The 22,823-nt window shown below is 44.2% G+C and overlaps 1 protein-coding gene across 5 annotated transcripts in view; it reads right to left on the minus strand.

The window, feature by feature from the left end:
• The window catches only part of DENND1A (DENN domain containing 1A), a 489,670-nt gene that overhangs the window by 173,146 nt on the left and 293,701 nt on the right, over nucleotides 1–22,823 (minus strand). For all 5 annotated transcript variants that reach the window (XM_040631857.1, XM_040631858.1, XM_040631855.1 and 2 more), the window contains one exon: nucleotides 5,604–5,705. In XM_040631857.1, coding sequence (XP_040487791.1) covers nucleotides 5,604–5,705 — 102 coding nt within the window. The remainder of the gene's footprint in view (nucleotides 1–5,603; nucleotides 5,706–22,823) is intronic.

The following is a 22,823-nucleotide window of genomic DNA, read 5'->3' on the forward strand; positions in this document are numbered from 1 at the left end:
AAAAAAAAAAAAAAGCTATAATCTTTAAAACATTTTTTTCTGTCTTTCCCTACTTTCTTTTCCTTCTAGGATGATAAGTGTTTTAGTCCTCTTGAGATTGTGCTATGGGTCCTTGAGGTTCCATTAACCTTTTCCTGTCTTTTCCCTTTCTGTTCATACTGGCTGATTTTCATTGCTATGTTTTCAAGTTCACTGATCTTTTATGTGGTGGTGTCTAATATCCTCTTAAACCTCAGTGAAATATTCATTTCAGGTATGATATTTTCCACCTTTACAGGTTCCTTTTCAGTCTTTTTGTATTTCCTATTTTTCTTCTCATTTAGTTTGGGTCTTCCTCTAAATTCATGAGCATATTTATAATCTTTGTATCTTAAGATCTTTGTCTGCTAATTCCACCATATCTGTCATTTCCAAGCTTGTTTGTATTAACTAGTTTTTCTCTTGGTTATGGGTTACATTTTTCTAATTCTCAACGTTTCTCATACTTTTACAATAGGATGGCAGATACTGCGAATGTTACACTGTTGGGTGTGGATTTTTTTTTTTTAAGATTTTTAATTTTTTTAAGTGATCTCTACACCCAATGTGGGGCTCAAACTCACAACCCCGAGATTAAGAGTCACATGCTCCACTGAGTGAGTCAGCCAGGCACCTCTATTTGTCTTCTTTTAAAGAGGGTTGAAGTTTATTTTGACAGAAAGTTAAATTTCTTGCATATCAGGCCTTTTCTTTTTAAAGAAATAGTTTTGCTTAAAACTTTTATTGAAGTTTAAAAACATAAAGTACACATAACATTGGTGTTCAGCTTTATGAATTATTGCCTAATACCAGTAACTGGTACTCAGATTAAAAAACAACAACAACAACAAAACCCCAGCATATTGCCAGCATCCCTGAAGCCCTCTCTTGAGCTCCTCAAAGCTTGCTTTTAAGCTTTGTTAGGGCAAGGCTAAAATAATCTTTACTCTAGAGCTAATTTAGAGTATAAAGGCATGGCCTCCTGCAGTCTCTAACAATTGCCCTGAGTGATCAAGAAGATGTCTTTACTCTGGCTAGTCAGAATTTCAATGTCTCCTAGTCTGTGTGAGCTCCACCCTACACATGGGCAGGCCAGTCTTCAGCACATTAGTCCAGAGGACCTGATTCCGAATTCTGGAGCTCTTTTGATGAGTGGCTTCCAGGCTGGTACTCTGACCCACAAATGTAAACCACCTCTCCCTCAGATCTCTGACCTATTAACTCAGCAAGACTGTTGTGCTTTGCTGGGGACCCCCCTCCTGGCACCATGGTTCAGAAATGCCTCAAGGCAAAAAGCCAGGGGAGATGGTAGGCCTCCCCTCACTTGCTTCCTTTCTCTCAGGAATCAAAGTCCTGAACTGCCTGTTGTCTAACATGTGAAAACTGTTGTTTTTATATTTGTCCAGAGTTCTAGTTGTTAATGGTGGGAGGATAAAGCCAGTTCCAATTATTCCATCATGGCTAGAAGCAGAACAAAGGCCTCTTTTAATAAAATTTCCAGCATGGGTGCCATGTTTTGCAAGATTTCATCTACCAAAATAACCTAATCCATATGTCCCTTCCACCCTTCCATCTATCTATTCAGTGTCTGCTACATCTCTGCGAAACAAAGATGAATAAAACTTAATCCCTGCCCTCACAGACCTGACAATTAAAAGGGAAAGCCAGAAATGTATAATAAATTATATTGCTGGGTGACAAGTATAATTACACAATCAATACAAGGAGCTCTGACGACACAGAGAAAGGTACAAATTACTTGGAGAGGTCAGGGAAGGTTTTTTTTTCTACCTATCTATCTATCTTTATTTATTTTTAAAGTAGGCTTCACACCCAACATGGGGCTTGAACTCACGACGCTGAGATTAAGAGTCACATGCTCTACTGACTGAGCCAGCCAGGTGCCTGGGGAAGGTTTCTATAGCCTCACATTTAGAGTAAGTCTTGAAGAATGAGTAAGAGATTGACAGGTGGCATAGGACATTTGGGAAAAAGAAACTTCTGTATGCAAAGTTTGAAGTTATAAAATAACTTGGAGAACTAGTATCAGTTCCAAATACCAATAATAAAGGGTTTGGAGCAGGGAGGGGAGTGAGCTAAAGCTATGGAAAAAAACAGGAGGGTCAGAACCTGAAGGAGGACCCTGAATGCCATGTTCATCATCATTTACATCCATAAATCATTACCACTAACTACCATCTATCGTACTCGTAGGATATATGTTTTACACATATTATATACATTACATTCAATTCCCACAACAACCTATGAGGAAACTAAGGCTCAGAGAGCTTAAGGAATTTTGACTGAAATCACATGGCTAATAAGCGAAGAAGCCAGGATTTAAACATACAATCTGTCTGATTTCAAAGCCAACACAAGGAATTTGCCTCTAAGCTATAGGCACTGGGAAGTTCGGGGAGGATATTTTGTCTTTAAAAGTTTTTTTTTTTTTTAAGTTTTTTAATTATGTTCATTGATGGAGAGGTTTAAGGGGGAAATATAGTTAGATTTATTTTTGGAAAGGTCGCTCTGGTGCAAGAGGAGGAAGGGCTGCAGTCTGAAGACCAAGTTCGGAGGCTGCCGATGATAGCGCAGGAGAGAAATTAAGATTGGGACTTGGATTAGGTGCTGTAGGGAGAGCCAGAGAAGAGGATCTGACAAATAGTTTAAGAAGCAGAATGTGTCAGATGCATACCCTAAAAGTACCCGGCCCTGTGCTCAATGCAGGGGACACACAGATGCACAGGATGAGATTTCTCCTCTCCAGGATTTGATAGCTCACAAACCCTTATAGGATCACACCTGCGCACTGCCCTGAAGCACAAATACCTTACAGACCACATGCCCTCCGCATTACCTTATCTTTAGAGTCTTTAATGGGTCTAGAGCCCTGTGCTGGAACATTGTAGATCATTCCCCACCCTGCCAAAAACCAACCTGCAAATGAAGAGGCCCTTTTCATGTAGGCTGCGGACTGTTATGGAACTAACTGTCCTCTAACTCTGGCTGTAACTACTAACAACAATTTTATGAAAAACAAATGCAGGTCCCTTTTATTGAACACTGACAATGTGTGAGCACTGTCCTAAACATCTGAGGAACATAACCATCTCGTTTATTTGTTACAGCAATCCTAACTACAGGGTTCACACTCCTCTTTCCAAGATGGGAGACTAAGCTCAGAGACAAAAAATAACTTGCTCACATTCCTTTGGTCCCTGAGATCACTTCACTGATCATTTAAAAAGCATCTTGAGGGGGACACTTGGGTGGCTCAGTCAGTTCAGTGTTTCACACTTGATCTGGGCTCAGGTCAGGATCTCAGGGTCGTGAGATTGAGCCCCACATCAGGCTCCATGCCGGGCATGCAGCCAGCTTAAGATTCTTTCCCCCCCCCCCACTTGCGTATGCTCTAGCACACACGTGCTTAGATGAATGCTCTCTCTCTCTAAACAAACAAACAAACAAACAAAGCAGGTGAAATGTGCCACCTTTAGGAAGCCTCTATTACCTGTCTCCCAAATTTTGTCATCCCCAGGGCCCTTCTGTGCCTGATTTCCTATTTCCCTTGTGGCCCCTATTATGCTATATCGTGATACAGATGTAATTTACATATTTGTTTTTCCCTACTTTCCTCTTTGAAAGAAAGGACTAGATCTGTTTTATCTTTGCTGCTTAATGCCCAGCACTGGGTCAGAGCACTGCAGATGGGACCAGTCCATCTACTGCATGGTTTCTTAACCACCAGTCACTGATTCTGGGCTGTCCCTGGGCTCCTGGTCATTCCTGGGCTCACTTACCATATTCACTCAGGAGCTGCAAGGTCCATACCTCTGGCACCCAAAACTAGGGATGTACTGTATGGTGACTAACATAATATAAATAAATAAATAAATAAATAAATAAATAAATAAATAAATAAAATTAAAAAATTAAAAAATTTAAAAAAATATTTTCAAAAAAAAAAAAAAAAGAAAAGCTCTTCCACTGAAAGGGATCAGGGTGGAAACCACATATTCTCTGGACCAACAGAACTCCAACTATGGTCAGGAGACCCTAAGATCCCAAGCACATACCCTATCCTGACATGAATAGCAAACTTCACAGTGTCTGATGCTTTCATTTTTTCCTGCTTTTGCCATCTCTCTGCTGCAGAAGGGTGGCAGTGTACAAGGAGAGGAGGCAGCGTGGGCTTTGGTGTTGCTGAATCTCAGCTCTGCCCCAGCCAGCCGGATGACCTCAGGCAAGGCATGTGCTCTCTGAAGCTCTTTTCCCCTGTGAAAAGGAGAGAGAACACCTCCTCCATTGGGCTCTGATGCTAACTGAATGCGATCCTGAATGCAGCAGGCCCCTAGAGAGGCAGTGGGGGCCCAGTGGCTCTCAGGAGCGATGGAGTTGGGTTGGCCTCCTGGCTCCTCCTCTTTCTAGCTCTGTGAGTAAAGTGGGAATAAGGCAAATACCTTCCTCAGAGCAGTGTGAAAGGGAAATGAGAGGCCAATAATGAGCTCTTAGCACAGTGCTCAGCTCAGAGGAAGTCAGTTAATGGCAGCCATTGTTTAATTAGGCTACAAATGGAACATCTTTATATAGCACAAATGACTCCCCCAAAAGTTACACTGAGTTAAGAGTGGAGGAATTGGAAACCATGTTGCAAGCCATTCATCAACAAACAGCAATCTCTTCCAGAAAGCTAACCCCAAAGTGCCGTTGGGACTCCTGGCAATAATGGAGTTCCACCTGTCATGACATAAACCCAGCAACACAAACCCAATTCCACATCAGCACACGTGGCCAGGAACATCTACTCCTTTCAGTCTGGAAGCCAGAATAACTTTATAGATCTTCTAGCAGACAGAGCCACAGAGGTCAAACCAGAAACATCAAAACCATATTTCCCAGGGAGCCCCAATCCTCTTCATTCATATGGACAAGGGGGAGACTGGGTCTACTACTTCCAACAGCTGCCCATGAGGCAGCCCGAGTAGCAACAGTGAGACTGGTGTGTGGTCTGGTGTTAGCGTGGCAAATGTGACAGCCAGTTGTTTTTGCTAAAGTGAGCTCGCTATCTGTCTAGACCAAAGGTAACAAAGATTTATGGGACATGGAGCCACATTCAGAGCACTGTCAGCAGATACCTTCTACATGGGAAAACGGCTGCTTGATGATGGTCCAGGAGAGAAATACAGACTTGAAGTGCCCCATATCGCTCACAGGGAAAGCCCTCTGGACCCCCTTCAGTGGGGTTGTCCAGGGGAAGCTGTCTGATTCTCTGGACATGGCAATGTGCTGGAGAGGGATGGCAAGACCCCCAGACTCCCACAGAAAGAGGAGCTGACTAGACCCACGGATCACTTCACAGCCCTCCAGATGCAAGTTATGAGAGCAAAGCAAGACTAAAGAAATGAACTATCCTCCAACTTTCTCCACTGAGACAAAGGTGGCAGAGACAGCAGAAATACAAACCGCAGTTCTTAGGCCACAGGACAACCACAGTGGTCTCCCCTTCTTTCCTTTCTCTAAAGTCACATCCACATCCCCTCCCCCAACTCGCAGGAGTCGGACCTCAAGAGTTCATTACCCACCACATCATTCGGGAGGCTCTGGAGGTCATCAAAAGGAGTTTCCAGGGTGTTGGTGTCCACATTGAGGATCACGACATCATCTAGGGCCATGTTTCTGACTTTCTGCAAATAAAAAAATTCCAAGAGAAAAAAAATCATTGAAGCACCACGAGGACACAGAGACTTCCACTGGCCCTGTCTGGGGAAGGGGCATGAGGAAGAACAGTGACAAAGGCTTTGACAAAGGCTCATTTTGTGGCAGGCCCAGTGCTAGGTGGTTCACATTTCTGAGGCCTTTTAACTGTCACAAAAACTCTATGAGCTTTACAGTCATCCCCAAGTCCCAGGAGTGGAAGGGTTTCACAGAGATGAAGCTGTAAGTTAACACGCTCAGGTCACATAGCTAGGAAGAGAGATCTTTACACTCCAACATTATTTTTTTTTCTTATATTTTCTTTTCTTTTTTTAAACAGTAGAAGCTGCAGTCTAAAGCTCTGGCCCCCAGGTACTCTGATGTACAGCTAGGCCCTTACGACACTCATATTCAATCCATCCCCTTTCATTTTCCAAAAGCTACTTGCCCATCTCTCTTTTGGACCTTGTCATTCTTGGGTATGGAATATGGTGTATGGCCAAGTGTTAACATGTGAACATTTCCCTTAAATATTAAGTAGAAAGGTCACACTTTTGGTTGGGTCCCATTTCCCATAGAAACCCAGTTAGTGAGTCAAGGCTCAGAGACTCTGGCCATACATCATTATTCCACTAGCACAGTAATGGAGAGGGTAAGGGGGGCGTGCTTAACTGGGTGCGCATGTCTGTATGGGGAAGAAGGGATAGGTAAATATAGAGAAAGGAAAAGTCCACCATCTGGGAGCAACTCTCCAAAGACTGTAGAAGTATGAGATTATGTGTAGCCTGAGTTTTTAATTTTTAATCATGTTATTTACCCATTACTGGAATCCCCCTCCATTTTTCTCCTGCTCACCCACCACTCCCAATCTTATTCAACCCTTTTCTCCTCTCAAATATCAAAGCTCATCCCCTTAGAGTCTAGAACCTCAGAACTGTTGTCTTTATCCCACCTGGCCTCGGTTAATTAGAAAGACCTTACAATTTGTGGTCAAAACTGGAATACTTATGGGGTGAAGGACAACATATTATTCCAGGGCAAAAGACATATATAAGGGATCAACTTATTAGCTGCCCTCTGAGGCACTGCATATGATCGTGCAGATGTGCACTGCCCAAGGACACCCAGCCAGCCAGCTGGGGCTCAAATCTGTTAAGCCACATGCCTGGGTCAGAGGTGGTGGCGGTGGGAGGAAGGAGATGCCTTTTCCTAATTCATCCAAGAGAACTGCATAGCCTAGTGTTGGGGCTGGACCATCCCGATGGCTGCTAAAGCCAGAGTCTGCTAACATCTTAGAAATGGACAATTATAATATAGAATATATAATAATAGAATATAAACCAGAAGCCTACTGGTGTTTTATACTTTATCTCATTTAACTCTTACCAAACTCTGCAAAGTGCATGTTATTACCCTCATTTAATGTACCTGGAGAAAAAGAGGCTCAGAGAGGTGAGGTAAGGGGCAGAGGGAACAGCACTGGCCGTGTCCACAGCCATGTTCCCATGGCACTACACTGTCAGCCTCCTTGTCATCAGACACCCTCGGTGAGACCTCCACAGAGCCCTTGTCACGGAGCCCCAGCACCCCTCTGCCTGCCTGCCTTCCTCTACTGGGGTGCAGGCCCCTTCAGGGGCTCATCCATTTGGCTCACCACCGCATGATGACCAGCACCCAACAAAATGATTGGCACCTGGTAAGCGCTTAGTAATACTAGTTGATGCTTGTTCTCTCAAACAGCAGTCTCTAGGACAGAATCTGGTACTTTAGTAAACGTTTTAAGATTCCTCCCAGCAGGAGGGAGGAGTTGAGCTGGTTAGAAGACTCCAACGGTTGAAAATGGTCTCAGGTGGCAGCATCCTGGGTCCCCCCCACTGAACATACCTAGAAGCCTCAAACTCCTTTTGCTATTGAGTTTTCCAAGCCACCAGGGGCTAGCCCACAAACCTCTCAATCTACTCACCAACATTTCGTAAGTGCTCACTATGGGCTGAGAACCACAGAGAAGGGACGAGATTGCCTCCTTACAAGTTTATTCTGCCCTCCAAACATCAACACTCACATTAGTTGACTGCTTTGCTTACAGGGTAAAAAGCTATCCCTACTTTTCAGATGAACATTAAGACTCGCGGTAAGCTGTCCAGGGCCCCGTGGCGGCCTCATTTTTCAGTCCAGTAGGTTAAACACCTAGCAGTGTGCTGGCAGGAAGTTACACAAACAGCCTCCACAACTATCCTTTTCACTCCTATCACCTGTCAGAGCTCACACAGATCCTTTCAGATGTGACAACTTAGCGGGAGACAAAGAAAGAGGCTCAGAGAGATGAAGGGCCTTGCCCCAGGTTATGTGGCTACTATTTGGCTACTTTGTCTATAAAATTGGTAAGATAACTGTGACCACTGTCCACACCTCCTTCCCCCTGGGCTGCTGTGAGGATGAGAGGCAATATCCACACAGTGTTAGGCACACAGGATTGATAAACAGCAGCTATGATTATTACTTTTTTTTTTTAAAGATTTTATTTATTTATTCGACAGAGAGAGAGACAGCCAGCGAGAGAGGGTACACAAGCAGGGGGAGTGGGAGAGGAAGAAGCAGGCTCATAGCGGAGGAGCCTGATGTGGGGCTCGATCCCACAACGCCGGGATCACGCCCTGAGCCGAAGGCAGACGCTCAACTGCTGTGCCACCCAGGCACCCCCTATGATTATTACTCTTGAAATTCACACACCAGCCCTGGCAAGTCTGAAAGCTGTAGTGCCAACGGCCTAAGGACGAAAACCTGCTGGCCCCTTCTCAGTAGCTAATGGGCTGTCACCGCAAAAGCTGAGACACCAGAAACGGAATTGGAGAAGGGGCCACAAGGAACTCTGTAACTCAGCAGGGGACTCCAGGCCTGGACGGCCACTGCACCCCAGAGTTGCCTATTCTGCTTCATCTGACCTTCTAAATAGCCCCCAAACAGAAGGGGGCAGGGGGCTTGGCCACTGGAGAGAAGCCTCAGAGGCTGAAAGGCCCAGCAAGAGGGATGTTGATTCTGGACCAGAATCGGGTGTTGTTTCTGTGTTCCCAGCAAGGCCCCAGCAGCACAGACCAGCCCTTGTGGGCTCTTCATGGCCTGGGTTGGAACAGGCTTTTGATTTCTTCCCACTCCTGGCTGGAGGGCTTGCCGGTTAAGCTGTGTGAAGTGTTTACTTTTTCAACAATGGCAGCAGGCTGAAGAAGAGGAAAAAACCTGGCCCCTTTTTCTGACTTAGCAGGCCAGGGTCCCCTTAGTAACCAAAATGCCCAAGCACCAGGCTCCAGGCAGGAGCTGGGTCGGCACAGTTTCCTCTTACAGGACAATGCTGCCCTCCCGGCAGCAAGGCCTCTTCCAAAGGAGCTGGCGGAGACTCAAGGCCTTCCTGAAGCTCAGTGTTCCCAAGGAGAGAATCTGAGGCCAGCTCGGCCGGATGGTGCCTTATCCCTGAAAGGCTCAAGGAAACAAGAGCAATGAAGAAAGGCCAACCGCTCCCCCCCACACCAAACAAAAACCCAACCCCACAAAAACCTTCAAAAACTGGGGGTGGCAGTGGGAAGTGCTGGTGGAGGAGGAAGCCAGACCATGCCTGGGTGCCAGCTCATTTAATCCCAACCATGTTATGAGGGAGACAGGACCATCTCCATGGTAGGGATGGGAAAATGAGGCTTGGAGATGTCAAATAAACTGCCCCAAATCACACCACTAGTGCGTGGCAGAGCTGACTTTTGAACCCACTCCGACTCAAAAGCCTAACTATCTCTGAAGACATCCCAAATCCAGTTGCTCAGACCTCAGAACAAGTACCTGTAGGGCATGAAGGTATAGGAACACTCTCGGGGGCCAGCTTTCTCGGACACAAAATAACATTTGCATTTTGTACCATAAAAATCACATATGCCTGTTAAAAATAAAAAAGGGATGGACAAAAAAGTCAAAGAAGTTACCCTCGTTCCTCTGTTTGGAGATAATGTTTTGATGCCTCTTTCCATAACCCTTCAACCCAATCCCTACTTTAAAAAATACAGTTAAAATAATTCTTAATATTTCTTTCTGATTTTTTCATTTATTACAATTACACAAATGCTCCGTTTCATTTAAAACTTTGTAAAGATCATTACTAATTGCCAAAAATGTTCCACTTCATGGAAACAAACTCAACCAAGCCTCTCCTGTTCGCTGTTATTTCCAGTTTTTCAGAAATTTTTTATATGATATTGTCGTGAAATTTGTAGGCATAAAGCCTTGTGCTTTAGGATGGATTCCTAGAAGTGGAATTTACTTTCCACTTCTTAAAAAGTGTCCCTCTCAAATTCGACTTTGAGGGAGATATCTTTACTTCCAATTATTTTAAAGTCATTTTATCCACAGCTTGTGTTTCCTACTCTAAGTGAAGAAAAATCAGCAAAGACACGAGCAGATGTCAAAATAGTCCTCCAAAAACCCTACCCAATTAAAACACTTACTAGTACCGCAGCGCACCGAGACAGCTCTCCGGTAGCTTGTCCCACCAACACATTCCCTCTCTTTTTAGTTACAACATATGCCAAAGCTCCTGCCAGCTGCAAACCCTCCCCCCACCAGACTCTATAGGCTTTTTCTCAGAATGAAAAAAAAAATACTGACATGCACACCGACTTTCCAAATGGCATTTCTTGCACAGAGAAACACACAAAAATGGCATCTTCCCATAAATATTGTTAATCAAAAATGTCTTTCTCTTTATGCTTTGTCACAGACAGACTTAGCCTGACCCCAGCCTTTCAGGACAGGGAAGGAAACATCATCGTACAGGAGGTGGTCAGGGCAGCTGAGAGGTTATGGGCTCAAACACAGGCTTCACGTAAGGATCACACCTCTACCTTGAGGACTGCCTTAAGGCAATTCACTCAACCCCCTAAATCCTCCAGGTTTTCATCTATGAAATGGGGATCAAGACACAGAGTTGCTGTGAGGGTTAGATAAGTGTATGTAAAGGAGTCAGCCTGATTCCCAGGACACCCTACCAGGCATTCAACCAACAGTGGCTCTCCTGTCCGTCTGTCCCCTTTCCTTCGATAGTTCCTGAGAACTCGGCCAAGCCTGGCCAATCTCACTTCAGAGGGCCTCAGGTAGCAGTAAGCCTGCCTTTCCCTGTGTTCCCCTGAGGTCATTCCCACAACCAGATAACACGCCAACCTAGAGTTATTTATAGAGGTATTTGATTCCTCCCCTAGTCTGTGGGCTTCTTGGGGGTAATAAGACCTATCTCTGTACTGTCAGCTCCTACCCCAACACTTGGCCCACAGTAGGCAATTTCTGAATGAATGAATGAATGAATGAATGAATGACAGTAGAGCTGAGAGGTGAAGAGCACAGGATCTGGAAGCCAGTCTGTGAGTTCTAACACTCGCCAGCTGTCAAACTTGGGCATTTCACTCAACCTCTCTGTGGCCCAGTGTTGTCCTTTATATAGTGGGGATGACAACGTGCCTCCTTCACAGGCTTGTGATGAGGATTAAATGGGTTAACATTTTTAAAGTAGTACAGTGGTGCCCGGCACATGAGAAGCTCAAGATAAGTGAGATTTTGTTAAATTAAAAAAGAACAATCTTTTGAGGGTGGTGGGAATATTCTATACATTGTGGTGGCGGTGGTTTCATGAATGTATGAAACTATCATGATTCATTAAATTGTATGCTTTAAACGGATGGTTTGTACATAAATTGTATCCCAAAGAAGTTGATAAACACATTAGTACTACGTCCAGAACATGGAATCACAATAGATGGTAAAAAATTAACCACACATGAATGGTGAATGAATGCCACATGACAAGGTAATTTGTTCCTGGTACATTCGACTTGTAACTGAGTTTGGCTCCCTGCTTCTTTCCTTTCTTTTATTTAGCCCAGGATTTTTTTTTAACTTTGCTTTTCTGCTCATGCCCTCTTAGGATAAACATAAAAATCCGATGAGAGATGCTGATACACTTCCCCACACAAAAGTGGAGTCTGTTTGAGAATCACTCTACCTTTGGTGTTTCCCCTGTAACCAAGACTTTATTGAGCCTTACTTTCTAAAACTGGTCATATGAAAACAATGGATTTCCTTCCCTACCATATAAAATAGTGACACTAGTTCAAACCACACCAATTACACACCCCCCCAACAGATGGAAGTGATCCTGCCTGTCCAGGGAGGGGACTGGGCAGCTAGTAGGACTCAGAACCAGCCCATAAGATGAAGAGCAAGGGTTTGCACTGGCAGTGTAATCTAGGGGATTCAAAGAGCAGTCAGAAGCATGTGATGCGGGGCGCCTGGGTGGCACAGCGGTTAAGTGTCTGCCTTCGGCTCAGGGCGTGATCCTGGCGTTATGGGATCGAGCCCCACATCAGGCTCCTCCGCTATGAGCCTGCTTCTTCCTCTCCCACTCCCCCTGCTTGTGTTCCCTCTCTTGCTGGCTGTCTCTATCTCTGTCGAATAAATAAATAAAATCTTAAAAAAAAAAAAAAAAAGAAGCACGTGATGCTCCCCTGGCTGAGGAAGCTGGGAGCTTAGAGGCAGAGGAGAGCTGGTCCTAGACCTTGCGGAGCAGGGGCCTAGTTCCACGTGGCTTCCTCAGCTGAGCGTCGGGCTCCCTATCTAGGATGGGGGTCAGTGGGGCAGCACGCACGGAGTAAACGAGCGGCATGCAGCGCATCTTTTCTCTTGTCCTTCCAGTAAGACGATCATCAGGGCAGGGCTGGGGCATGTTTGTCTCTGCCTCTCCAGTGCCCAGCACGGCGCCTGACACGGAGCAAACGCTTATGAACTAGACAATGAATGGAAGATTGTGGCTGGATCTACTCTGCTGGGAGGCAGGCCTGGAAGCAGATGTCAGTGTAAGCCCAAATGGACAACGGAAGCCCAAAGTAAGCAAAATGGAGTTTGCTCAAGGATGTGCAATGGGAATAAGAATAATGATGGCAATGATATTTTAATAATCATGTGAAATCATCATGATTAATTAGTGTAGAATTAATTCACAGTTGACAAGGAAAATAAGATAGGAGTTAACATGGTAGTTAAAACTGTGAGCTCTGGGATGAGACAGCCAGATTCAAGCCTTGCCTCTGTGACTGTGTAACCTCCAGCAAGCTCTTTACTTCTGAGCCTCAGTTTTCTTATCTATAAAATGGGGATAATACTACCTACTGCACAGCTGTGTTGTGAGCATTACGTGACAGAACGCGTGGACAGAATTTAATACAGTACCTGATTGCAGTAAGTGAGCAATAAATGGGGGGGGAGGAAGCCTATAGAAAGTGAGTTTCTATCCTTGCAATTTGAAAGTGATGCCACTAAAATGGATTATAGTTCCAAGACTGTAAGAATTTAAACTGATTTTCAGACTAAACGTAGAAGCTATGAAGACTCCACTATGATGATTTTGTGCTATTAAAACTGAAACCACCACCTAGCTATGTCTCAGGGACATGAGCACATTCTGTGGAACCAGACTGCACAAGTCTGAATTCCCAACTCTGCCACTTACAACTGTGCTGCTTTGTGCAAACCCTTTAACCTCCCTGTGCCTCAGTTTCCTCATCTGTTGGATGAGATTAAAATAGTACTGACCCCTAGGATAATGGTTACCTTTGGGCCAGAGGGCGAATAACTACAAGAGGATACAAGAGGCGCTTGCGGGGACTGGTAATATTTCGTTTCTCGATCTGGTGGTGGTCACATGGGTGACTAATCCTGCCGTGCATTTAGGATGAGTGCACTTCGCCCTAGAAATCTCATCCTTCAATAGTAGGTATACGAACAGTAAAGAGCATGGACTGCACTGGATTGTTATGGTGATTAAATGAATTAAAATATCTATAAGTACTTAGGATAATGTTTGCTATAAACACTGGGTATTCATTATTATTATGAAAAACAATGTAAGGATAATTATTTTGATAAAAAGGTTTCACTCTAGAATGTATTTCATGTCAGAAAAATCTATCTGCAAAGGTAGACACCTCCAGGGCACATGTTATTTCTTCAACCTGGCCTTTTGCCTCTCCAGTGAAGATCCAAATAGCAACATTATCTGGGTACCTTCTGAGAGACCCTTGCAGTATCAGCTGGGTTTGGGGGAGCAGCAGGAGTGTGTAGAAGGAGCGTTAAGTCAGATGGACTGGGCTTTGGGTTTTATCTTCTTTAATTCTTACTCATAGGACCCAGGGCAGGTTATTAAATCTAGCTGAACCTCAGTTTCTTTGTCTATATAATGGGGCCATCACCACATACTACATAGTGTTATGAGAAGATTAAGTAATGAGAAAAAAAACCAAACAGAAATATTTACTTGGCATCTATGTGGCCATGTTCCCTCCCATCTGCCCAGAGCACTGGCCTTGACCACAGGCAGGCCTTCTTCCTTCTGGAGTGACCCCTGAGGCCTGCAAGCCTAGTCTCCTCTCCCTGGCTGAGGCAGCACCTCTGAGACCAGCAACTAGACCACCAAGGAAAGGGGGCAGGGACAGGTCCAGACCAACTTCCGGCAAAGACGCCTTGTTTCAAGAGGACACAGCATGTTCCCGAATCAGAGCATTATCACACCCACAAAATGCTTTGCTGTGGCTCAAAGAAAATCTAGTCTCTGTTCCTCTGTGAAAGAGGCAAAGTGATATGGCTCCTGACATTAGGTCTCCCTTAAGTCTGACTTCTTAGCAGCTGTTTTAATTTTGAAAGATGGAGAATATGGCTCTTACATCTTAATAGTGTGTTAATTCAAATTTTATGCTAAATGACTGCTGATGCAGTCCCCTCTTAGGCTAATTCTGCTCCTGATGGGCCAAGCCACCGTAAGGTGGACAGGGGGCCTGCATGGGCCAGGGACTGGGGTACATGCTCTCAATCCATCATCTTACAGACTCTTACAACAACAACGTGATAGCTACTAGCTCGCGTGTTCTTCCCACACCCAACTCTTTATGAGTACCCCATAATGTAATCCCCACGACACTCCCGTGGAGAGAAGGAAATTGAGGCTCATGGAGGTAAAACAGCTTGTCCAAAGTCCTCTGGCTTAGAAGCAGTGGAGCTACAAGCTACACGCAGTTGAACACCAACACCCAATTACCCAATGCATCTTATTAATAGTTCTGACACGTTGTTTCAATCAACAAACATACTGAGCAACTGTAATTTAACAGATGTTTGTTAAACACATACTGAAAGAATCAAGCCCTGCAGTAGCTTGATGGTTGGCCCAGATCCCATTAAAATTCCCAGGGGAGAGGGTTTTCTACAGAATATCATACCCATTTGATGGATGAAGAAACTGAGGCTAAAGAGATTAAATAGTCTGCCCGTGCTCTTATAATCGGTATTGTCAGAGAAAGGATTTGAATCTGGGCTCCACGTGCCAATGTTCTCTCCACTATACGGCACATCTAAAATGTGCTCAAATGCATGCGCATATATATGAGCACATGACAAAGAACAGCATGGGAGCCGGTGGCCTCCTGGGAAGAAAGGAAAGAGAAATAAGAGGAAAAGTGGAAAGGACAAGAAGAGGAAAGGCAAATCTTCAGGTATTCTAAACTCTGTATTCCCTCCTGAAATCTTGGATACACGCAGAGGGAAGAGTGACATTTTCCTTCCCTTCCTCAGGCCCCAAAGGTCACCGAGCTGCCAAGCAGTTGATAAACGTAGTGGTTTTTCTTTGGAGCCAGAAGTCACTGATTTGCTCCTTCCTGCTCCGCAAAATTAAAAATCTAAGCCCGACAGTTCAGAGGACCCCTGAAAACACCGCTGGAATTTCCCAGTGTGCTTTAAACAGAAACAGAAGCTTGACAAGGGAGGGAAGTGGTGCAAGCCCCTCACAGGTCAGGCCAAATCCACTCCTCACAAGGTAATAAGCACTGACTCTCATTAACAAGTCCAGGGATTTTCAACGCAGGTCAGCATGGAGTTATTTCTCCGATGGGCTATTTTTCCTTTCCTGACCGTCCATCTATGGGACATTCATTCATTCATTCACCCACTCAGTCAGTCTTGTGTCTAGGTTTTAAGGACAGCCAGCCAGATAATAAAATGTGATCTCTGAACTGAAGAAGTCCTCGCTCAGCCTCCTTATGGGGAGGGCACAGAGAGGGAGCGGTGGGGTCAACTATAACCAACTGGCCGAAGAAAAGGCACAGGAATGTACGGTGGACGAGAACATCTCCATTCACACGGAACTTGCTTGATTCCCTCTGCTGGATGATCCAGGGCCCAAGGTCAGAAAATCCCAAGGCTGGTGTCCTGGCTCTTTCACTCACTAGCCAGGTAGTTTCACGCAAGGAGCTTTACCTTCTCAGGCATCAGCTGCCTTCTCTATGAGATGGGAGCCACCGTCCTTACCTGCAGGACTGTTGAGAAGATGAAAGCTTAAGTAGGGTCTGTGTTTCCGAGCGGGCCAGCTACACGGCACATCAGTCAGTGCCAACGGCCTCCGCGAGAGCCCGGTTCTGCCAGCTCTCCTGGCCGCTCACCATCCAGGTCCACCCCTGTGGTGGTGGTGTTTTGCCTCAAACTGAAGCACCTTCCCCATGCTGGAGACTCAGCTTCCTCACGTGCGACCAACAAGAAGTTGAGGAAGGTCTGTTGTAAAGCACAAGTGAGAGATGAAGCGGCGGAGCTCTTGGGGAGATGTGAAGATGGCCCAGACCTAGGTCACCGTGATTACCTCCACCCCACCCAGACATGCTCTTCTGTAAAACCTTACTAATTACTCCTGCCCCACGGCAAGTTGCCTTCTTGAAGTCCTAAGTGCCAAGCACAGCGGACCATATAGGATTGGGCCCTCAAAAAAACCCCCAAAAAACAAAAAAAACCCCACCTATTTAGTGATGTTTCCAACTGTTTCATGTATCTCTGTCACTTTTCCTTTAAAATAACCATTTTAATCTTACCATCTTCACAGATATTGCAATAACACTAATGTCATCTATAAAGTACTGCAGGGTTTTTAAATGCTATTATTTTAAAATACATTATTTCATCTGATCCTCAAAGCAACCTCACACAACAGGCATTATTATTCCCATTTTACAGAAGAGAAGACTGAAGCGCTTGCACCAGGTCCCCATGTAACAACAGAGCTAGGACCCGAGTTTGGGACTGCCCGACCCTGAAAACTGGTGGTCTCCTTCTCCTGTCTGTGTAGCCCCTCTACTTTTCCAGCTTAGCAAATATTAAGGACAGTGACTAGATCACAGATTTATTTTGTAACCTCTGGATAGACTTACCAGAGGCTAGACACAGAACAACAAACAGACCCTAAACCTGGACCAGTACCATATTTTTCTTTTGTATACACTAACGAAATACTTCACACAATGAAATGACTCGGTTTCAATTCTGGTCCTGTAATTATTAGCTATATGATTTTGGACAAGTTACTTAACCTCCCTGTGCCCAATTTTCATCATCTGTAAAACAGGGCCACCACTACCGGGGCACAGGCTTGTTGTGAAAATTAAATAATGTGTGTAATGTGGCTGGCAGGATTTCAGAAACAGTATCCATCCAATTTGAAACGGTGAAACTTGAATTTAAGAGTTGCACTGGGGGTATAAGGGGATGTCGATTCCCTAGTCCCAAAATGGTTTGGGGTCACCCTCCATAAAATAGGGCCTCATTCCTCCCACACAACTGCCACTTGCCATCATTCATTCATCACTAAGCACAGAAACCCCGAACTCCCATCTCCACCTGCCTTTTATTTGAAATGTCAATTTTTAAAGAGTGGAGAGGTTGGAAACCCAATTTAACAAGCACGCTGAAACATTGTTTATTGCCCCCATAAACATGGCTTAGTGAGAATTACGGACTTAATCAGAGTGAACTTATCTCCGGGTGAAAAGGAACACTTTAAATTTCAGAAATGGCACCTTCACTGTGAAAATCTCTTAACTTTTCAAACAAACTACAGGGGGTCTTAAACATATGGGCAGTAAAGGGGCAGCCATTACTGTGATTTGTCTTGCCCAAGAGCCAAGGAGCCCTAAAGGTCCATAACAACTTTAAGATCTAGGAAAAGTGTTTGGAAAATCATATTCAGGAGACATGTCTCTAAAAACACCCAAAAGGTCTGCCGAGTGGGAAGTAATATCTGTAGAGTGACTTGGGGCGGCCCAAGATGGACCCTGGCGTCATCAGAACGGGCTATTTAATAAAGCAGCAGCACCGAGAAAGCACACCTTTCCTCCTATGTGTAAGATTAAGCATTTAGCAATACGTAATATTTTGGTGACCTGCTTTTCAGAAAAGAGGTGTTACATAAATCACAAAGGCTGCTAAATGGTTTGTGTGCATTTTTTTTTAACTATTCCAGAGGATGAGGTTCTGTGAACCCCAACTTCCCAACCTGAAGCTTCATTAGGGCTGCTCTGATCATTCCAGGAAAGGTTTTCATAAAGACGCCCCATTTTGCAGAGAATGTATCAGCCTGGCTGCCAGAGGCAGGAAGGGCAACAGATATAAAATTTTATTATTTCAATGCCCCAGTAGCAGCCAGGAGGACTTAATGAAATCGCCAAGATTTACAATCTGAAATAGCTATTGCACAGACAGATATGGTTAAGGGAGCTGCGCCCTCTGACCTTTCAACCCTTTGATCCTCACACAGCAGGTGGCCTGGAGCCCCCTCCTGGGCATCTTCCCTCTCTTCCGACACTGCCGAACCTTGATGTGCAATAAGCCTGACCCTACACAGGTGACTCTTGCGGTGCTTATCACCAGCAGCTGCTGCTAATGGAATGGCCCAAATCACTTGGCCTCAAGATTCTAACTCCGAGATGGGAGAAGAGGAGTCTGCCGTGCAGTGTCCAAACGGTGCTGAAATGATGCTCAATAATTCAGCCCCAAGTCCAGTTGTTTGGCAATGCTTAACGATGTCATTACAAAAAAGCTGTCCTAGAAATGGAACTCTGTCTCCTCCGATTTATACTTTGAGCTGGGGGGGAAAAAAATCACCTTTTAAAAATAAATCACAAATCTCAAAAAAAAAAAAAAAAAATCAACCCCGAAGTCCCAAATGCATCTCTCAGAACTTCCCTAAAACCATGTGCAGCAAATTTATACCAATGAAAATCAAAACAATTTTTGGAAACCTAAAATTGACTGTTTTCAGTTCCATGAAATTTCATTTAAAAAGCCCCATATGCCAAAATGTCCAAATTCTCTTATTTTTAAAAATTGGGATGACTTCCAAACTCATAGCTATCTTTTTCTTCCTTTTTTTTCTTTTAAAGCTAGGGATGGGTAATGTGCATATGTACTTATCAAGCTTCATAATTTAACCCATTCGGTCAGTACAAAATATTTGCAATAAAAAGCTGAAGAGGCAGGATATAAATTTATTACCAGTAAATCATTAAAAAGCAATTGATGCCAAGGTTTAACAGATATTATATTTGGTTAAAGACATGTCCAGAACCCTAGGCAGCCCCAGCCTGCAGCTCTTAGTTTTTGTCAGATATTTGGGTTTATGGAGGGAACGATTTTAGGCAGGACACATAAACCACTCTGTGGGATACTGATAACTTCCAAACACAAAAGCAAACTTTAGTGCCACTGTTGATCAACCTTAGGAAAAGCCCTGATTCAATGCCTTTATTTCTAACAAACATAACAATGGTGGCCCCACTCTACCTGCAAAGGCCAGGGCTCAGGTCATTAATGTCTGAATCCAAAGGCTAAGGAAAAACTCACTCCTCTTGTAGCCTATATGGCATAGATCTTAAATACTCAACTTTAAATTCATTTTGAAATCAGCTGAGAATCAAACAATATGTAAAGAGAGGTTTACAGACTCCAATTTTAGTCATACTTTTCTCTATGGGTGTTTAAGTTTAGTACAGAAAGCAGTTTATGGAGAAATCAGTTTAGCAGGGGAAAAAAAAAAGGTACGGTTACTACATCAGAGTTTGACCATTTTGTACAGAATTATTACTAAGCTATCTTCTTCAGAGATGCCTAGTGGAAATACTTTATTAACAATAATCTCTACCATTGAGTGAAGGTCAACTAATGCACATGGAATTCTAGTCACATTATTTCTAACCGTCATCACTTGAAGGCAGGTGCCCCATTTCACAGATGGTAAGGCACACACGCACAGGAGTTCAGGGACTCACCTGCACCCCACACAGACAAATGTTGGAGCTGGGATTCAAACTTCGACTCACCGCCTGCCCGAAAAGCCCATGGTCCATCCATATCTTCCCCCAAGAAACAAAACAATAACATGCGATAATCTGTGCAGAAAATACCCGACTTCAGCCTGCTTACACATTGCCATGGCCCATTTAAAGGCCTTCCGAATCAATTCTTTTAGGTCATTAAGAGGAAGTTTAATTTGGTTGACAAACACCCCTACTGTGGTGACCTCACCTATCAACAACAAATGCCTGATGGTCACAAACCCGGACCATGAGTCTGCGGAGCATGGTGTTAAACAAAACCACATGCGCCCGGATTCCAAGTGGGATCTGCCTAGGCCAAGGGTATGGCTCTTCAATCATCACACTGCTGGTCTCTGGGCTCCCACAATGACCCCGCCCCTAATCACTTGCAAGGACTTTATGAAAAGAAGTCACCAGTCCCATGCGGCTGTGCTCAGTTAAAAGTTCCTTTGAGTTAATGTCAATTTAGAAAAAGTCACTCACTAAAAAATACAGAAGGAGGCTGAGAAAGAGGGGAAAGTCAATCTCAGGTAGATGTCTTTTAACTATATAATATTGATATATGTACAGTCACTTCCATTTATTTGGCGCCTACCATGTGTCAGGTACCAATTCCCTCATTTATTCCTCATTAAAAACTCCTATGAAGTGGGGAATCTACCCATGTAAAAGCGGGGTGTCTGAGGCTCAAAGAGAAACCATAACATCCCCTCTGCAAAATCTACACTCCCCTCACAGGGTGACAATGAGAAATGGTATGGCTCAAGTGCCATGTATACTGGTAGACCCTCGTTCCATGGTTGATATCATAAAGTATTTCCAATAGGCATCTCTCTCTCTTTTTTAAAAAAGATTTATTTATTTATTTTAGAGAGAGAGTGAGAGCACGAGAGCAAGGGGCAGGGAGGGGCAGAGGGAGAGAGAGAGAGAGAATCCTTAAGCAGACTCCCCGCTGAGTGCAAGCTCGATCTCAGGATCCTGAGACCATAAAACCAAAATCAAGAGTCAGACGCTTAACCGACTGAGCCACCCAGGACCCCTTGAATAGGCATCTCTTAGGAAGATAACACAAGAATCCTTTTGTACAGAGTAGTCTAACTATGTGAAGCAATAATACCCCCACACCCCCCTTGCCAAACTGACCTCTTGGTTCAACAAAGGAGCTTGTTTTAAGTCACCTTGACTTTAACTAGACATTAACTCGGGCTAGAATTTGAATCCAAGGCCACCTAACTCAAGAGCCCAAGAGTTCTTTCCACTCTGCTACACAGCCTCCCCGCGTGCTGCTCCTTTTCTTAATCTGACAGGATTTTGATTAGTTCAAGCTTCTCTTAGTAACAGTTTATAAACTAAATTTTCTTTGAAGTCAGTTTTCACATTGCTAAGCGGAGCTTACATATAATGACTGGCTAAGTGATGATAGGAAAATTGGCAAACAAGAGCATCAATGATGGTTTCACATTTTCTACTGGGATTCTCCCTCATAAATTACTCAGTTTTTCTAATCTATAACAGAGGCTTATCTCATCTCACAAGAGAACATTCCAGTCACAACAAATTAGACTGAAAATGTACTGACTGCAAGAGATACTTAAATCAGCCAGAAGTACTTGTTTCCTTTGATTACATAAATTACTACTAGAGCTTTAAATTGTTTTATATTAACTAATTCCAACATTAGGATAAGTGACATTTAAGAATCACACTCATTTTAAAAGTAGATGCCATGCGAGGAGGAGAGCGCTTCCAGGGGAAACCCAACAGGCGAAATGCAGGAGCTCCTTCAGGCCCTAAGTTGAACAGAGCTGCTGAACTGTCACTCTGAACGCTGTGCATGTGACAGAGACTCACATGTGATACTCTGCGTGATAACAAATAGTATGCTAAGGAAATTCCAGCAAAACCAAGCTACTGTCCAACTCCTTTCTTCTTTATATGATAAAGCAAGCGCCAGCAAGTGATCTAAACTTTGCTCCTCACTGCAAAGAATAATGTCTGGTATGGTGTTTTTAAAAAGCTCTTCACATCATTGTATCACTAAAACCTCACCACTCCTTGAGATAGATAATATAATCTTAATTTTACTGAGGAGAGAATGAAGTCGTGGAGAGGCTAAGTAACCCAGCCCTAGATACAAGTGTCCTCAGATCTCTTCTCTGGAGGCACGTGAGGCTGCCACACGCGCCTCCCTGATCCCCTCACCACAATCCCCAGTGCGTGGTGTGGGGGCTGCCCTGAGAAGGAAAAGCTCAGGCAAAGCTGGGGCCTCTGCCCAGCACAGGGACAGGGCGAGGCCTGATGAGACGGTGCACAGAGCAGAGGCGCTGGGTGCTCACAAACCCGTCGCAGCAGAGGGACTCGACAGAACTTACTTTACCTGAGCCTCAGCTTCCCCAATTTGCAAATATGGATACCCCCCTGACCTGGCAGGGAGATTCAGAGGAATGCTGGAAGATGAAAATGGGTAAAGTACCTGGCACAGCGTCTGGTACTGTGTAAGGATTCAGAAGGCGTCCCAACCCTCTCCCCTTCTTGCCAAAGCTCTCCCCGGGAGCCTGTGACTAAAACTACCAGGTGGAATTTTTCATGAAAGTATCACCTTCTTATAAAGCAAGAACGGGATTACTTAGCACTAACAAATAAATCTCACGTGGAATTTCTCAATTCCTGCGAGGATACATATACAAGTCACCACTTACATCTGAATATAATTACGGCTCAGAGTTTTGCATCAATCTCAGCATCAACAAGTGTGAACTACATCTTATTACCATCTACCTGCGGAGTCCTGCGAAGAAGCAGAATGGCACAACGGTAAACAGGAAACACTCTTCTCCACTATGAAATGGTGTAAAAATAAATTCATATATATATATAAAAAAGCGAACAAAGGATTAAAGA

The sequence above is a fragment of the Ursus maritimus genome, unplaced genomic scaffold (genome assembly GCF_017311325.1).
Source record: "Ursus maritimus isolate PB19 unplaced genomic scaffold, ASM1731132v1 scaffold_17, whole genome shotgun sequence".
Lineage (NCBI taxonomy): Eukaryota > Metazoa > Chordata > Mammalia > Carnivora > Ursidae > Ursus > Ursus maritimus.